General features: G+C 43.7%; 1 protein-coding gene and 1 pseudogene across 1 annotated transcript in view; one reads left to right on the top strand and one right to left on the bottom strand.

The window, feature by feature from the left end:
* ANAPC1 (anaphase promoting complex subunit 1) overlaps window positions 1-16,952 on the bottom strand; it is a 71,505-nt gene that overhangs the window by 2,249 nt on the left and 52,304 nt on the right. The window contains exons 35-46 of the mRNA XM_006909446.3: window positions 16,533-16,609; window positions 15,910-16,000; window positions 15,760-15,813; window positions 14,693-14,886; window positions 11,235-11,321; window positions 9,355-9,472; window positions 8,453-8,530; window positions 8,032-8,099; window positions 6,890-7,028; window positions 4,951-5,037; window positions 3,532-3,627; window positions 2,563-2,761 (exon numbers count right to left, since the gene is read on the bottom strand). Of these exons, the coding sequence (XP_006909508.1) occupies window positions 2,563-2,761; window positions 3,532-3,627; window positions 4,951-5,037; window positions 6,890-7,028; window positions 8,032-8,099; window positions 8,453-8,530; window positions 9,355-9,472; window positions 11,235-11,321; window positions 14,693-14,886; window positions 15,760-15,813; window positions 15,910-16,000; window positions 16,533-16,609 (1,288 nt within the window). The remainder of the gene's footprint in view (window positions 1-2,562; window positions 2,762-3,531; window positions 3,628-4,950; window positions 5,038-6,889; window positions 7,029-8,031; window positions 8,100-8,452; window positions 8,531-9,354; window positions 9,473-11,234; window positions 11,322-14,692; window positions 14,887-15,759; window positions 15,814-15,909; window positions 16,001-16,532; window positions 16,610-16,952) is intronic.
* LOC112477869 lies at window positions 1,595-1,710 on the top strand (annotated as a pseudogene).

The following is a 16,952-nucleotide window of genomic DNA, read 5'->3' as shown; positions in this document are numbered from 1 at the left end:
TCCTGGCATCAAGACAAACAGACCAATGGTACAGAACTGAGTCCAAAAACAGACTCATACTGATCCAGGCCTCTGATTGTCAACATAAGCCCCAAAGCAATTCTATTAGAAAGAAAAGTCTTTTCCACAAATGGTCCTGGAACAACTGGATATCAGTATTTGGGGGATAAAAAAAAAAACCCTAAACTTCAACTCGTACCTCGCATAAAAGATTAATTTGAGATGAACCATAGATCTAAATATAAAAGCTAAAACTGTAAAGCTTTCAATAGAAAACTTTAAAAAAAGTCTTAATGACCTGGAGTAGGAAAGATTTCTTGGACAGCACTCAGAAAGCAACAAATATAAAACAAACCAATAGACTACATCAAAATTTTAAACTTCTGCTCATCAAAATCGCCCTTAAGAAAATGAATAGGCAAAAAGTAGGAGGAAAAAATCTGCAAAGCATCTCACAAAGAACTTGTAGACAGAATTTGTAGAAGGTCCTACACTCAATAATCAAATGACAACCAATTTAAAAATGAGTAAAGGCTTAAATGGATGCTGCAAAGGAGACATGAATAACAAAAAAGTATAATAAAACAGTTAACACCGTGAGTTGCCAGGGAAATGCAAATTAAAACTAGATGAGGGACCACTACATCCTCACCAACCTGTCTAAAATGACATCTAGGACAAAAGAGAACACCACACCACGTCCCCCTGCTGGTGGAGATGTGAAACGGTGCAATTTGGAAAATAACAGTGGCAGTGGATGCAGGTACAGATACAAGGATGGCAGAACTCTGGTAACTGCTAAAGCCAGGTATTGGAGCTTATTAAACTGTTCTGTTTGCTCTGTCTCACACTTTAAATTTTCCATAATAAAATACTTAAAAGTTAACAAAACTTCTTTAGGTTCTTAACTTAAAACCCATTTTCTTGGCTCAAGATGAAAATCTCACTGAGGAGACATCCACACAAAAATCCAGTGCACTTTCAGGTTTAACAGCTGTGGTTTGGAAGTCCACGTGTGCATCTGTGACTTTAAGATGACAACGTCAGAACGCTTCCGACGCTGAAGCGTAGGCCCCGTACCCCCACAGAGGTTACTGTTCTCCAGCCACAGCCAACGAACGGCTAGTCCCTGTGAGAGTGGAGATCACTGATTTATGAGTTTTAAAAACTGATGGTTCTCCTCTAGACAATAAACACACATTCCTGGCAATGAGGGTGGCAGCTGAAGTGGTGGCTCAAAGCAACACCATGAGCATCACGGGCCCCGCAGAGCTATAGGAAGCAGTCCTGGAAGCCATCACAGAAGGCTCTAGCTGCCACCAGTATCACTGCACCATATGAAATCAGCGAGTCAGAGACTTGCAGGCACGTGTCCTATCAACAGCAGAGGTCTGCTGGACATGACCACATGCAAAATTCCATGAAAACGGAACACCGAAAACTATGAAATAACTTGTCTATTTCCCAGAAATGAGAACAAAAATTGCATTTGAAAAAATTTTTTGAGGACATGGTTCCACGGTGTAGCAGTTAGCGCATCTGCTTTTCACGCAGAAGGTCCTGGGTTCACGCCCCAGTGGAGCAATGGCCCATGGTCTATGGCCATGCCACCCTGAACAAGCCCGATGTCTGATCTCGGAAGCTAAGCAGGGTCGAGCCTGGTTAGTACTTGGATGGGAGACCACCTAAGAAGACCAGATGCTGTAGGCGTAAATAAATTAATTAATTTTTTAAAAATTTCAACTAGAAGACCTTTCAAATCCTAAGAGAAAATTACAGACGCAACAGTTGTTCACGATACACACTAGGAGTTTGAAATTGGTGTTTCCATGTAGAACCCTCAAATTTACTTCATAGTATTATAGGTAGTTTTTAACTTATTCAAACTCTTAGGGTTCTTGATTACTAGTACAATAAAGAATCTCGGACTGTCACCATAGCTGTCACCAGGGTCTGCACCCACCCAAAGCAGGCCGCTGTCCAATGTGTACTGCGAGCATCTGCATGAACTGAAAAGAAGGAAAAGATCAAGGAGCTGACTACTAAAAGCCAGTTTCAGCTGCATAGCACATATCTGACAGCTTTCTGCCACTGTCTCAGGTGGGCAAACGCACCTCGACACTGTTCTGCGTGACCACATTTCCCCTGCCATCATAAGCCAGCCCTTCCATGGATAGAAACCACCATCACATGCCGCCTAAGGTTCTCACAGACTCACAGCTGGTAAAACAAGCATCCGCTCAGCGAGCACACACCATTTCGGGTACAGAGGAGGGAAGAAGATGGCCACTGGCCTCGGGGAGGTGCCGTGCCCCTAAGAAACAATAGAGGTCGGAAAAAAAAATGGGATCTGACACTGGAGAAAGTGAAACTAAGTATCAAAAGACACAGAAAATGCTCCGTATACTCTCACTGTGGTTTACAAAGCAGAGTGAAACATCTTACAGAAACTGCAGCGGACAAGCAGTGCCAACAGTGAGCTGGAGGCCCTCCGGCATGCCCTCACACCTGCCTGCCTCCCACTGAGGACAACGGAGAGCGGAGGCGGCCCGCCCCCGTTACCTTGTAGCCACTGGTCCAAGGTGTTGTCAATTGCACACTTGACCACCGGGAGGAACTCTGAGCTCATAAAGAAACCTCGCTTCGGGGGGCTCTGCAGCCGCTCCTGGTGGCTTCTGGAGCTGAAGAAGGCCAGCACCAACTTGATCTGCCAAAGCTCCGCTGTCTCGGACACCTCTCCCCGCCCCAGTCTCCGCACGGCCTTGAGGGGAAGAAAAACAACGTGCATCATGTGAGTAAGGCCGCCCTGACCGCCATTCATAGGGGACACGGGGTATTTTCGGGAATGGCCCATTAGCCCACTGAAAGGTGGAGGGCCCCACCCTGTTGGATGCAGGCCGCCCACAGGGCCCTTCACCCAGCATGGACATATGGCCCAGCCCTCCAACAAGGCCCTACTGGGCTAGCTCTTGGGTGAAAGTGACAAGGGCATGTGAGCTCCCTCCTGGCTCCAAGGTTCTGAAAGAGGAAGGTCAAAAAGGCCCACAGCTGGGTCCCTGGACGTGGTCAGGTTAGGCCGAACAATACCGTGATCACACCACTGTTGGGACCCATCTGCAGAGTCACCGCAGCAGCAGCCAGAGGGGATGCTCCTCTAGACAGCTGCCCGAGTGGGTGGCAGGGTACAGGTTCAGAGCGCAGCCGAGAGCATGGCTGTGGAGTGGCCACTGCAGGGTGCCAAGAGGCCACATGGGGGACAGAGGAGGGAGTGCTGTCTGCTGCCATCAGTCGGGGAGAGACGGGGAGAAAGGCAAGGTGAGAGTAAGACAGCCACCAAGGACCCCTGCTGTGCTAAATGCTAAGCTTCTTGATATGAACAGAGTGTTCATCTTTCCTAGGGCTTCACTTCTGAATTTCTAAATGAGATGAGAAACTAAAAAGATGGACACTCAGGAACCTCACCTCACAGCTCAGGGTGTTACTGAAACACAGGCTACCTTTGTCAGAACTGGGCCAGGCTCTGGGCCATACCTGATCCATTGCCACGTACGCAGGTAGCATCTCCGGGGTCTCCTGGGTGACACACTCATACAGCACTGAAGAGAAGAGATCCAGAATTTCCTGCTTCTGTGAAAAATCAGAAGCTGTTTGTGGCACTTCAGTGTGTATTCCAGTCAACTCAAGAACCAGTTGTACAGCAGCTACCAGTGCCCAGTCTTAGCTCTGCAGAAAGGCAGCAAAGGGCACAACAGCTGGCTCTTTATAAACCAGAGCACGTGCAACATTAAACGATGAAACACATCCAAATTTAAGTCTCAAGGAACAGTTAAGAAAGTACGTGCTGTAGAGGAGAGAGCTGGATCAAGTTGGGGTGATATAAGTAAACAGGAGATCAGAGGCTTGCCCTGGGTTGTGCTGGCAAAGGCAGGATCCAGAAAGGGGACCTGGCACCCACAAAGCTGCAGGAGAAACACTGAAGAGAACAAGCTTGGGGGAGGCAGCAAAGCCATGTCTAGCTGGGGCTGGGAGTGGGGCACAGGTCTTCATCAGAGACCTGTGGCCTTGAGTGCACTCTCTGTGGTTACTAGCTGTGACCTTGGGCAAGTGACATCTCTAAACAGTAACCATAAAGAAACTGCCCTAAGGGTGAGGATTAAATGAGAGATGATGTAAAACACTGCACAGAGTGGACAACACAGGCAGATCTTGCTTTATTGCACTTCACAGACGTTGTGCCTTTTACAAATCAAAGGCAAGACCCTCCACCAGTAGAAATACCATGACTCACTTTACCGTGATGGTCTGTACCCAAACCTGCAATGTCTCCGAGGTCTGCCAGTACATAGTGAAAATTCATTAAATGAGAAGGGGGAAAAGTTATTTTCCTTCACTCTCGAAACAAGAACGTAAGGTGGGCTCTACTATAGTCTCGTTTTTAGAAATGAGTAAACTGCCCCTTGGAGAGGCTGGAAATGCTTCCCAAGGCCATACGTACTGGTAGGCAACAGGCTATCCTTCCCACAGCCAAACTCTACCATCTGCAACAATGGATTAAGTCAGTGATCTGCTAGGCAACTGAAACCCCAAAAACAACAGTTTAATGACCAACAGGAATGAGGGTTATAAAATACAAAGGAAACAAAACTAAGTAAAAATGAGAAAAGGGTAGCAGACACTGAAAACATAAATTGGTACAAAAGGGGACATAGAAAGTTCACCTATCAAAACTAGTGTCTTAGAAATTTTAAGCTGTTTCTTCTATCAAAGTTGGAAGCTACTGAATTTAATAGTTTTACGCTATGGAAAATCTATACTTGCCAAACAAAAATCACACAATATGCCTGAGGGCCGATCTCAAAGATGGGTAGTACATATGTTTCTAGCATTGTCCACGGGCAGACATAATAACAAGCTCCAGTCTTGGAGCCAAGCAAAGCATATCATACATACCTGGCCCATGTTCACAGTGGGTTTGCAGAAATACTCAGCAAACGACAGAAGCGCTGGGTCAGAAGTGAATGCTGAAATTGTTTCAGGCTACAGAACAAACCAACCAATAACAAATATAAGTAAAATGACAAAGATTATTTTCTTTACTCTTCAAACTGTAACATATGCAGTTCTAAGAAATCCAACTCACTTTTTTCACGCAACGATCCCACAAAACCCAAGGCTATGCAAATTTGCTAGAGCTTCATCAATGTGTTCTGCTCAGAAGTTACATGAAGCTTTCTGCACAAGAGAACACGAGCTACTGACTTAACAAAAGGCCAATAATAAACACAACTTCCTTACACAACTCACCCACAAAAGGCTTTGCCCCTCCTTCACTGACTAAATGAAAAACAAACTGGATTGTTACTGAAAAGGTAAGGAAAAAAGAATATCGCTCAAACAAGCCACTCACAAAAAGACAAACACTGTGTGATTCCACTTACACGAGGTACTAGGTCATCAAAATCAGACACACAAAGCAGACCAGAGGCTGCCAGGGGTTGGGGGTGGCAGGGGAGGCAGTAGTTGTGGCTTAATGGGGACATATTTTCAGCAGTCCAGGGTGAAAAGGGTCCTGGGAACAGTGGTGGTGCTGCTTGCACAACATGAGCACTCTTAACAGCACTTACCTGTGCACGGCACATAAAAAGGGTTAAGACCCTAAATTTTATGTTATATTTATTTTACCGCAAAAACTTTTTTTAAAAAAAAAAAAGAATATCACTCAAAGTTCAAGACTGAAAATGGAATATGTATATACTACCATTTTCCAAAGGTTTATATTTTACTTCTGAATTCCCAGCAGGCAGAAAATTGGGATGTCTTAATTTTTATATACTTCCCCATTCAAACTCAAGTCTAAACTTACCTATTTTCTTTACAAATTGGATTAGGGTTTCTGAGATGGGCTCTAATTTACATAAGAAGCAACAGTGCTGATTTAAGTTAAACTCTGACCCAGAGTCCTACAGAACTATCTAGTCAACACCTGATGGAATACTGCCAAACAAAAGTCACTGATGTCAAACCCATCTATCTAAACCCTGGGAACCATCATAAAGGCTCAGTCACAAGTAACTGACCTAAAATGAATTAGATGAGCTGAATTAAAATAAACTGCCGTGTCCTTACTTGGAAAAACACAGACTGCCCTCCCCGCTGCCTGAGCTGGTCCGCCCGCCACATTTCTGCTCTACATAAGTACCCTTAGCCGCGACTACTTTCCCCAGCTTCCCAGCACATCTCCAGCAGGAGCACAGCTGCTCATGGAATTCCTGAAAACTGGGGTCGAACTCAGAAACAGTAACGGTGCATCATGGAACACATTTCTAGCGCTGGAAACATTGGCGTTCTAGAATGTAAAGCAAAATATGTGCTGGCCCATGGGAAGGCAATTGCTTCGTATATTCTGTTCATTCTAGATACTATCGTACTAGCATCAGGCACTAGAAGAACAAAGCCAACTAGTAAGATAAAGCTAGACCTGCCCTCACTTCATCCTCACTGAGATTTAAGCAACAAAAGGTTTAAAAATGGAACTGAGTGCTACCTTGCAAAAACCTTTTTCTACTCTTGCCATGAATTAAGTAAATCTTGACAGATATGAAGATTAATAAGTAAAATTATTAAACTAATATTTTTACAGAGTTAAGACAGATTGTGACTCTCTCTGCCGCCAGAGGCGAACCAGCCTTAGAGTCCAGGTAGATGGCCTGTCTTTTACCATGGCTGTCACTTAATGCAGCAAACAGACCCCGCATCACTCAGCCTGTATCACCCACAGTGACAAGCGGGAGCAGGTCCAGCTGATGGCCGTGAACGCGACCACAGAACCCCATACTCTGGGTGGGCGAGTGGGGTGTGCAGTCCTTCCATTCTCACTAATCCACACCACCTTGAAAGCTCGGGCTTCAGAGTTCCGGTTAGCGACAGTCTGGGCCAGCAAGCTCTGCCACCCCATTGGGTCCTCCTTGTAGGAGAGCTGGCCTGCTCTGAGCTTCACATATAAAACGCCATCCTTGGAAAGGATGGACCTGAAAGAAAACCAGAATGAATTGATATGAGGTATTATGGAGGTTCTTGGCTAGAAACGTCATATTTCTCAATACTATGTTCACAGGAGGCACAGTCTTTACCATTTTCCATGAAAACATATGATCAAATACTGTGTCTAAAGTTAAATCAGTCCCTACAAGAAAGCCAAAAGGAAGTTGTCTTTCTTTGGCATCAAGATTCACAAGAACGTGTTAAACGAGAAAACATGTAACTGTCTGCTCACCATGAGCATCAAAGGCAGTACTTTATCTGACACGTCTCCATGTCCCCTGTACCTCCAAGCACTGTGCGTGGGACACAGAGATATAGGTATGTACTGACAAGTGTGCAGCAACAGAAAGAAAATGGTGCTGCAAATTTAAAGACAACAATACAGAATACAGCTATTATATAGTTTGAGGGAAATGGAAATTGAGACCAAACTAGAGAACTTTTGCAAGCTTGTTATATTTTCTGGAAATATAAAGACAATTTACATACCACCACAGGCATAAAATTAACACACTCCATTCATTAAAGTAATGACTTGCATATGACTGTTTCTACCCAAAACCAACCTACCATAATCTTAATTTTATGAGAATCATCTAAAAAGAGAATGGTAAACAGATGCGAGAGAAGATGTGACCTAACAAATGTCAGCCATCACAGAACCCCCATTGTAGACACACGAGCCTTATTTTCATAAATGAATTCATTCATTATTGCTCCACACAATTCTATTATCATCCAACTTAAGTAATTTCAAATTTCTTCATTAATAAACAAATACTTAGGGTTTTATTTCTAAATTAAAATTTTCATTTTCTAACACAATCTCTGTTTCAAAGACACAGACCATTGTGTTTAATATGTACTGTATGGATTGTCCTAGATGAGACCGATGGTGACAAGGGCCACTCTCGACAATAATCTGCACTTTACACCTCCCCGCATACTTCACCTACTTCCCAGATATGGCTGAGAATTCAACGTACTCACTTCAAGTGCTGCGTCCCCTTGCTTAAATCGATGAGCAGCTCCCAGTACCGCGGGCCTTTAACTCTGATCTGCCGAGACAGATGAAAACAGGGCCCACCCAATGTTGAAAAAGTGCTGCTCTGACAAAACGAAACCTGTGCTTCTCATAGGAAGAACACTGGGCTGGAAAGACATCTTGGCAGGCTGATGAGCCGCTTCCAGACAATGGTGCGCACGAGTCATGCCGGAGGCCACCCGACCAGTCAGTAAAGCACCTCCTCACCCCACCCCATGCGTCCCCCTGGCAGCTCCTGCGAGGGATGCTCCCCAATCTCCTGCAGACACTGAGAAAGTGCAGGCCTTTGCTCCACTGTCTTGAATGCGGTGCTGCCCTGCTAGAATTCACCCCCGGACAGAGCTCCCTAGGTCCCATCCCACATACCTGCTTTAGGAGGTGGAGCTCCGGAAGAAGGGTGGGCGCCATCAGCTCTTCTTTGGTCTGCTCGTACCACTGAGTGCCCTTCGCAAATGTTAGAGAACAGCTGCAATTACCGTGGAGCAGGGAGCTGCAAGAAGCAACACCCCTACTCCCCACTTCACCCCGCCCCCTGAGCTGGCAGACTGACAGGTGGCAAGAGGTCCTCTCTGGTACTCAAATCTCAGGCTTAAGCCTGAAGGCCCTGGGCCCCACCCTGACGCTTCAGGGCTGCAGTCCTGCCCGGGCCGGCTTCACGCTGTCTCTGCTGGGAAGGGGCCCACAATGGGCACATCTCGGCAACCTCAGCTGGACGGAGCGCTCCCTGACCCCCGCCTCTCATACGTGCCTCCAAACACCACTCTATTCTCAAGGCACCATGCCTGGCTTTCCAGTGGACACAAAGGAAGAAGACAACGTCATATCCTATGCCCCAGAGCCTAGCATGCTTGCAACACACAGGAGATACTTAATCATTTTCTGACTGAAGGAAGGGTATGTGATGTGTAATCTACTTGCCTCTAAATCAAAGGCCTCTCATACAACACGGGACCCTGGGCTTTAAAACACTCTGCTAATGAACTCACAACAGTCCTACCCAGGTTACCACCAGCCATGTAAAGTTAGCAGGGACCCTCCACCAAGCTGTAAGGATGAAGGGACAGCAGTCCGCCCCCGAGGTCTCAGCCCTCAGACTGTAAATGAGCACGGCCAGTGGCATGATGTGTGGAGATGGAGACTCTGAAGTCTTCTTTTTTTACAAGAGTTCAACTCACTGTTGTCACCTCTTAAAGGACAACATTTTGGAAATACCCTGACCTGCCAAGACGGGTGAGGGAATGAATCACACACACGACGGGGAGAGTTACTTTATAGGTGACCTCCAAGAGGGCATAGCAGGGTGTGTTGGCGTCCACATCCACAGGCACCAGCAGCCGTGGTTCTGCAGCCAGCACATACAGGTGCCGTAGGGCCTGGAGATGATATCTGTGAGCAGAAAAAGACAGGAGGTGACCAACAGATGACAACAGCACTACTCTACAATCTGCTGTGACTGACAAGCTGAACCACACAGCCACAACAGTGCTATCTTCCAATGACAGCAACCCTGAAGGAAGATGAGGGGATCCAACTAAGAAATCACGGGGAAGTTCTGTTTAAAAACAGAACTTCATTTAATCCTTGACCCAAGAATTCTTGAATTCTCAGTTACGAGGTTTTACAGGGAAGTAAAAATTACCTTACCATGAAAACATGTACGAATAAATTGAGCACTTACAAAAGCAGTTCTCAGATATCCTTTTCTGTTCTACACGGGCATGTCTTTTCGCTTCTTAAGAGATTTACTTCTAGTTATTTCATTTTTTTAAGGGTTGGTGGAGAAGGGGAAGAAAAACTGTCAGTTTTCCTTGATAAGAAAGCTCTTCTACAAGAATGTACACACACACACACACACACGCACGCACACACCTAGAATACAGTGCACCAAAAAATAATGGGTGAGATCGTGACAAGATTGTTTGTGTTGTGCCGTTTCCAAATTTTTAAACTTTAAAATTTATATTTTAGAATTTAAACACACAAAAACTTTTTACATTTTAAGATATCCCATTAAAGGATAAGACTTCATTTTTTTTTTTTTTTGCTTATAGCCACACTTTCCCGCTTCCCACCTACGTCTACCACCCCTACAAATCTATCAGAAACAAAATCAATCACGAACAGAAAAACACCTGGTATTTCTGTTATATAAAGGTTCTTGGTGTGTACTGCCATACCCCTTTAAGAATTAAACTGACACTATGACCAGCAACCCGCGCATGGCTCCACAACGCCCTACTCAACAGCTGATCTTAACACAAAAGGCTTCCCTCCCTAAACTGACCAGCAAGACCACATATCTGAGCCATGCTGGTGTAACAACAATGTTCTTATGTATAACCAATCATTAATGCTTGGACCCCAGGTCAGACTACTTCTGTGCAACAGCGACCCTTCCCCCACTGTGGGTCACAGGGCAGTTCAGTGATGGCTTCTGACTACATAAGGCCCACCCCTGGGGTTGCCGGGGTGCCTGCAGTGGAGCACCCTAGTCTCGACGTCACTGGGATGTGAGCAGCTCCCCCAACCCCCATCCTCCACTTGCAGGACCCAGGCACTGTGGGCGGGTGGCCCTCCGTGCCTGCAGGTGGAGCTTCTGGGCTGTCGGGCTGCCTCTGCACATGTGAGCTGCACTGCTCACTGCACCGGTGGCTCACTGCACCGCTCACTGTATTTCTAGATCAACTCCAATTTTTTGCTGTATTTTGCTTTTCTTGTCCCTCCTATGTCACTTAAACAAAATTTACCGGCATTCAAGTAAAAGAAGGAAAAAAAGAATTCATATACAGACAATGCTACTAAATCAGGCACATTTCTCTCTTGGAAATAATGACACCATGAAACATGTCGTCTGCAGCGGCTGATTCCCTACGGATAACCTGCTGGCCACCTGCTGGCCACCTGCTGGGCTTAGGCCACCTGCTGACTGCGTATGGTGGATGCCTGATCATTGGAAATGGCCAAAGTTCTCTTCTGCTCTAGTACTGTGTTGAGAGACACTTTTTATAAGATTCAGCCAGAAAGATAACTAAGTTTAAGAACAAAATAAAGCTAATTTGGAAATGAGTCCATGGAACAAAGAACAACCAAATTATCCCCTCAGGAGCCTAAGAAAGAACCACGTGGAGGGCAAGACGATGAGACTCACCGGTTGTCAGTGCTGTGAGCGGGGAAGTGCGGGTAAAGGGCACACAGGAGGGCAGCGATGGAGGAGTTGGAGGTGCTCAATGAGTACCTGCGAGCAAATTCAGAAGGGACAGGTGGGTTACTAATGCTGCCAAACTGAGGCAGGCAGCGAGGTACTTATAGTGGCAAGGCATGCTTGATGGCAGGGCCTTGAAAACACGAGTGTGTCGATGATGTGAACATTTCACTTTTCAGCTAGCCCACAAGCCACCTCAAGATCATCTACTATGTCAAACACAAACATTAAATTACAAAACCTAAATTAATAATAAGCAAAACTTTAACCTAAAATAGTGTAGTACTGAGGACCATGAATGCAGTCCTAGAGACTGTAGGTATTGAAAATGTCATGTACAAAGACCACCACCTTCTTTCCCAGTTTTCTATATGCCTGTTTATAACATTATGAATGTGACTTAAAAAACAGAGTTTTTTACTGGGTAGCTCAAAAATTCTTTTCCATTTCTGTAAAGCATGAGCATTTCCTCAGAATGATGAACTAAGTGAAAAAGGCAGACGTTATTAAAAAGTTGCAATGATATAAACAACTATTTCTCAAAATATAAAGTTTTTTTCTTATCAATATGATAAACATATAAAAGCAATACACTCTTAGTAAAGTAAAATCTTTTGAAATTTTCCTTAAACTATTTCACTACTGCTCAAATTCAGCATGGCAAACAGGCAGATGAATCTAAATAAAAATGGTAAAGGACATCACATAAAACCACTACTGTAGCTATTCGATGTACATATATATTTTATTACACATACACACCCCCATATATATTTCTATTTTTTTTTAATAATTACGTTATCAAGCAAAAATTTAGCATTTATTTCACACACAATGAATTGGGAAGAAAAGATTTCAAATTGTAAGGAAATATTTTGACATGTGCACAGAACAGGCCATTTCCTCTTTTCCATTTTGATAAGACCCAAACCCAAGACAAACACCAGATGTCAACGTTGGGAACTCTGAGATTAAACATGAGGGAGCACTACGCTGGGAAATGCAGACGCTGTCACAGGTGCACATAACCACTTCCCGACCAGAATTGCCAGGAAAGGGAAGCAGTAGCAGCATGGGAGAAACCGAGTCAAGAGGGAGGCAGGGACCATGCACTGCGGACCAAGGCAGGACAGGGTTAAGTGAGAACAGAAATAGTGAGGGGCTTGTTTCTAAAGGAAAACAGAATTTCAAAAATCATAAAGTAAGAATTTTACTATTTCTTTAGCCATTCTTAATTCTAAACAATTAAAGAACAAGTCTACAAAACCTGCTAAAGGGCAGCCACCCTTCTGAGTCTTGACTCTCTGCTCTGGAGAGGCAAGTTCCACGTTCCACTGCACGGCTCCATTTCACAGACAAGGGGAAATGAGCCTACGCAATGTCCAGAAATCATGTCAGCGGACCGAGGTCACTCACAAGAGAGCTAATGAATGCAGGGACACACCCCACAGGCCCAAACCCACACACAGACTCGGTGCGATTCTGATTAGGTTCTTTAGTGTGAAAATCACAAAGGGATTCCAATACCGATATAGAACGCAAGGCACCAGAAACAGAAAAACATACTTTTGAGAAAGAAATCTTGGTCTGGGTTTCCTCTCAGGACATCAAGACTCACTATAAAACTACAATAATTAAGACTTGTGGTGTTGGTGCAGGTACAGACACATGGACCAAAAGAACCCAGCAGCCCAGAAATAAACACATGTCCACGAACACCTAAGGCATAACACAGGTGGTTCTGCAGAGCCACAGAGAAAAGATAAACTTTTCAACAACCGTGGGCCACCAACTGGATAAAAACATCCAAAAAATCAGTTCCCAGTCTATTTTAAATCCAAATGAATGGGAAAGCTAAAAACCTTCTAGACAACAAATAGAAAAATATTTTCATGGTGGGGACAGCAGAAAAATATTTCATCAGAAGTATAAAAAAGTACAAACCACAAAATAAAAATATTCATAATTCTGTACCTCAAAAGGCCCCATTTAGAGAGTTAAAAACAAGCCACAGGAAACCAACCACAGCCTTGGGATCACAATGATAAACCTCATGGTGGCTGCCAGGGCTGGGGGTGGGGGTGGGTGTAGGGTCGGGGATAGAGTTGCTGTTGTTTAATGGAACAGAGTTTCAGTTTTGCAAGACGAAAAAGTGAATATACTTAATGCTACCTAACTGTACATTTAAGAATGTTTAAGGTGGTAAATTTTATGTTATGTGTATTTTATCACAAATAAAAATTATAAAAGAAGCCACTATTAAAGTAGGTAGCAAGAGATCTGGACATCACAGATGATTTCCAGTTGGTCACTGAAGATATGAAAAGATGCTGAATATCATTATTCAGAGAAATGGAAATTAAAACCACAATGAGACACTACTAAAAGGTGGCTAAAATCAAGACAACGAACAATGACCAATGTCAACAAGGATGGGGAGCAATCGAGTTTCACGTGTGCTAGTGGGCACAGAAAGTGACACAGCCACTCCCGAGCAGACGACATGCTATACAGAAAGTGAACACACATGTGTACACGCCCTGAGACCCAACCCACTCACAGATCTATACCCGACAAATAAAAGACAAGGCCAAGAACATTCATAACATTATCATTCCTCACAGCCCAAACTAGACACAGCACACAGCTAACAGCAGGGCAGGTCGACAGCCACAGTCGCTGATCCCCATCATGCAGCAGAATCTGTCAGCACTGAAACGTGACCAAACCAATGCGACACACAACACAGGAGAATCTCACAGATCTAATGCTGAGCAAGAGAAGTTACGAAAAAATCCATGGTGCATGCATCCATCTGAATTCCAATACAAGGCAAAAGCGGGCTGAGGTGTGGGAACACAACTAGCAGTTCTCTCTGGGCACAAGGAAAGCGCTGGCAGGTAGGAGGGACACGGCGGGGAGAGGGGTTCCGAGCTGCACCTCTGCAGGTGGGCGGCCCAAGCTGTGCTCCGCCATGAGCTCACTCCGTGCGCATGCATTTCTACCCAATACAATCATGAAAAACCAGGGAAGTCCTATAAGAGGATGACGTGGTCAGGAAAGACAGATGCCGCAAAGAGTGAGGTTGAAAACTGAGAAAACCTCAGGGGACGTGGAGACTGACAGGCTCATGACCCTCATGATAAAGTAGTTACACAGAGGGGACTAGAGGCTCACCGATGAGGCTCTGAGGACAGCAGTGAGGCCAAGTCTGTCGGACAAGATAGCACCTCCACTGAGCAGGGCATAAACTGGGGGTTAAGCCTGCTAAGGTCTCCTGATAAGCTAATGGCTAGTCAGAATCAAAAATGCTCAGGTGCCCTCAAATTCAAAACAAACAATTACTCTTACAGATCTTACTCATGAGATCTTTTCACTGAGGAAAGAGACAGATATTCATTTACCTTCCTCCTCCCAAAAATAGAAGTCCAAGGGCCATGTGATGGGCTAAGTGAAAACCATAGTTCATTTCGCCACCTGTTTTCATGTGCAAGAAGCGACACAGCTGCAAAACCTTTAGGTTCCCCGAGCCGGCCATGACCATGGCCAGAGACAGCAGCACCACACTCAGGCATGTCTCCAGGTTGTAAGGACCTGTCTGGAAGTGCAGAAAGATGTCTGTTGTGTTAGTTTTTATGATCAAAACTAAAGTGGCCATTGTTAGACCAGAAGGGTTTGTAACTTTAAAAAATCTATAAAAACAAATATTTTCTCTGATTATGAAATTTAAGTTCAATGTAGAAAATTCAGAAAATAAAGTATTGAAATGGTAATAGTAGTCAGCTGGAATATTAACACCCAATAAGAACTGCTATAGATGTTTAGCCTTTCTTTTTCTCCAAATCTTTTCCTATATTTGTGTTTTCCAAATGAAATTGATATTTCTATATACATTAATCTTTCTAATCTAAAAATTATAACCACTCTTTACTCGTAAAAATTTTTAGAGAACACAATTTTGATATCTTCATTACACATTAATGTACAGATACATCATAATCAAACCTTACTTTTAGACTTTTTGATGTTTCTAATTTTCTCATATTACAAATAATGTTGCATAAATCTGTGTGATTTTTACCAGGAAATAAAAATCTTGCTATCTTCTTGTCATGAAAGCCAGCAATGCCTCAAAAACAATTGCATTTTTACTAAATACTCATTTTTTTTAAAGAACAATTACCTATATTCAGTACTGAGACAGAATAGCAGACGGTATGAATCCATGAAGGATATGGCTTTTCTTATCCATTCTCTTGTCATAGAAATTAGAGACCTGTGCATCCCTCAAGGGTAATCACATTCTTATCTAATATCCCAGAACAAAAATTCAAAGATGAGCAAAAACTTCAAATCTCCCTTTCAAATTCAAACAAACTGCAGAGATATTTGACAATACGTAAGTAACTGAATTATCAGTGAACTTTCTTCAAGTTTTATTCCCAAGGAGACTCATCATAAAAAGACTTACCACAGAAGCATTAGGTGCAGACAAATAAGTCATAAAATCCTTTGCAAATTTATGCTGGAAAAACAAAAGAAGACATTTAAAGTTAAGAGAAGCATACGAAGGCTTTGTGAAAAAAGAAAACAGAATAGAGTAAACTAAGATACTTCTTACCAAACAGTTAAATGCTGATAAGTTTTCTGAGCCAGCAAATCGAAAACCCAGAGATAAACAGGCTCCTGCAATTATGTAGACATGTGCTTGCCTGGAGACAATTACAAGAAATGGCATTCCATCATCATTCTGCCTTAAAATCCATTATTACTATTATCTTGGAGAAAAGCAATAATCATTCCTGTTCTCTCAGTTAGTTCGTATTGTTCTGGGAATGCCCAGCTGCGCCTCTACTCTGCTGGCATGCTCCTGGGCCGTGCTCTCCGGGAGAAGCACCAGGCAGCCCTTGCTGATAGAGGGCGCCTCTAGCCTGCACGTTTCATATGCAGCAAAGATAATTTAGGAAAACCACTGCCATTTTTTTAATAGAAAGGATAAAAGAGGAATGTGTACAAGTTAAACCTCCAATACTGGTTTTTGAGGGCATAAGCACTACTCCTGAGAGACCTGAACAAAAGCAAACAAACCAACAAAATCTCTGTGGACATGTGATCGGCAACAGTTGGAAACACTGGGATCCAGAACCTCAAGCCAAGGGCAGAGCTGCCCCACACAGCACACTCCTGCTATTTATCTGACAGGAACCAGAAAGGTTCATCTGTGTTCCACGCTTCATAACTTACGACAAAGTTTCCAGATTCAAATCCTCGGAGCAAGGCAATTCGATTTCACTGAGAGAGATACTATTTTCTCGTATAATCTATCAAGACAGAAAACAAGAATACTTGAACATTAATATTCAAGTCACAAATATCTAATGATCTGAAAAATAACATACTGCTTGTCATGGCCACGTTTATATAAAATAAGCTTTACCAAATCATTTCGTTCAAAGGCCTATATTTTAATCACATTCATGCAGCAGCCTAATTTCAAATCTAAGACAAGCCCATGAAGATCAATTACTGAACAGGCCAGAATGAATATGAACTGGAGGACTTAAGCATATCCTGAATCAGTAACACAATAATGGTACTCGGGCTAGTTAGATGAAATGAAAGACGGCAGCTGAGAGGAGAGTTGAAGTGGGGGATGTGGAAGCA

Source organism: Pteropus alecto, unplaced genomic scaffold (genome assembly GCF_000325575.1).
Source record: "Pteropus alecto unplaced genomic scaffold, ASM32557v1 scaffold223, whole genome shotgun sequence".
Taxonomy (NCBI): domain Eukaryota; kingdom Metazoa; phylum Chordata; class Mammalia; order Chiroptera; family Pteropodidae; genus Pteropus; species Pteropus alecto.
The sequence above is the reverse complement of the archived record's forward strand: the minus strand, read 5'-3'. Positions and strand labels throughout refer to the sequence as shown.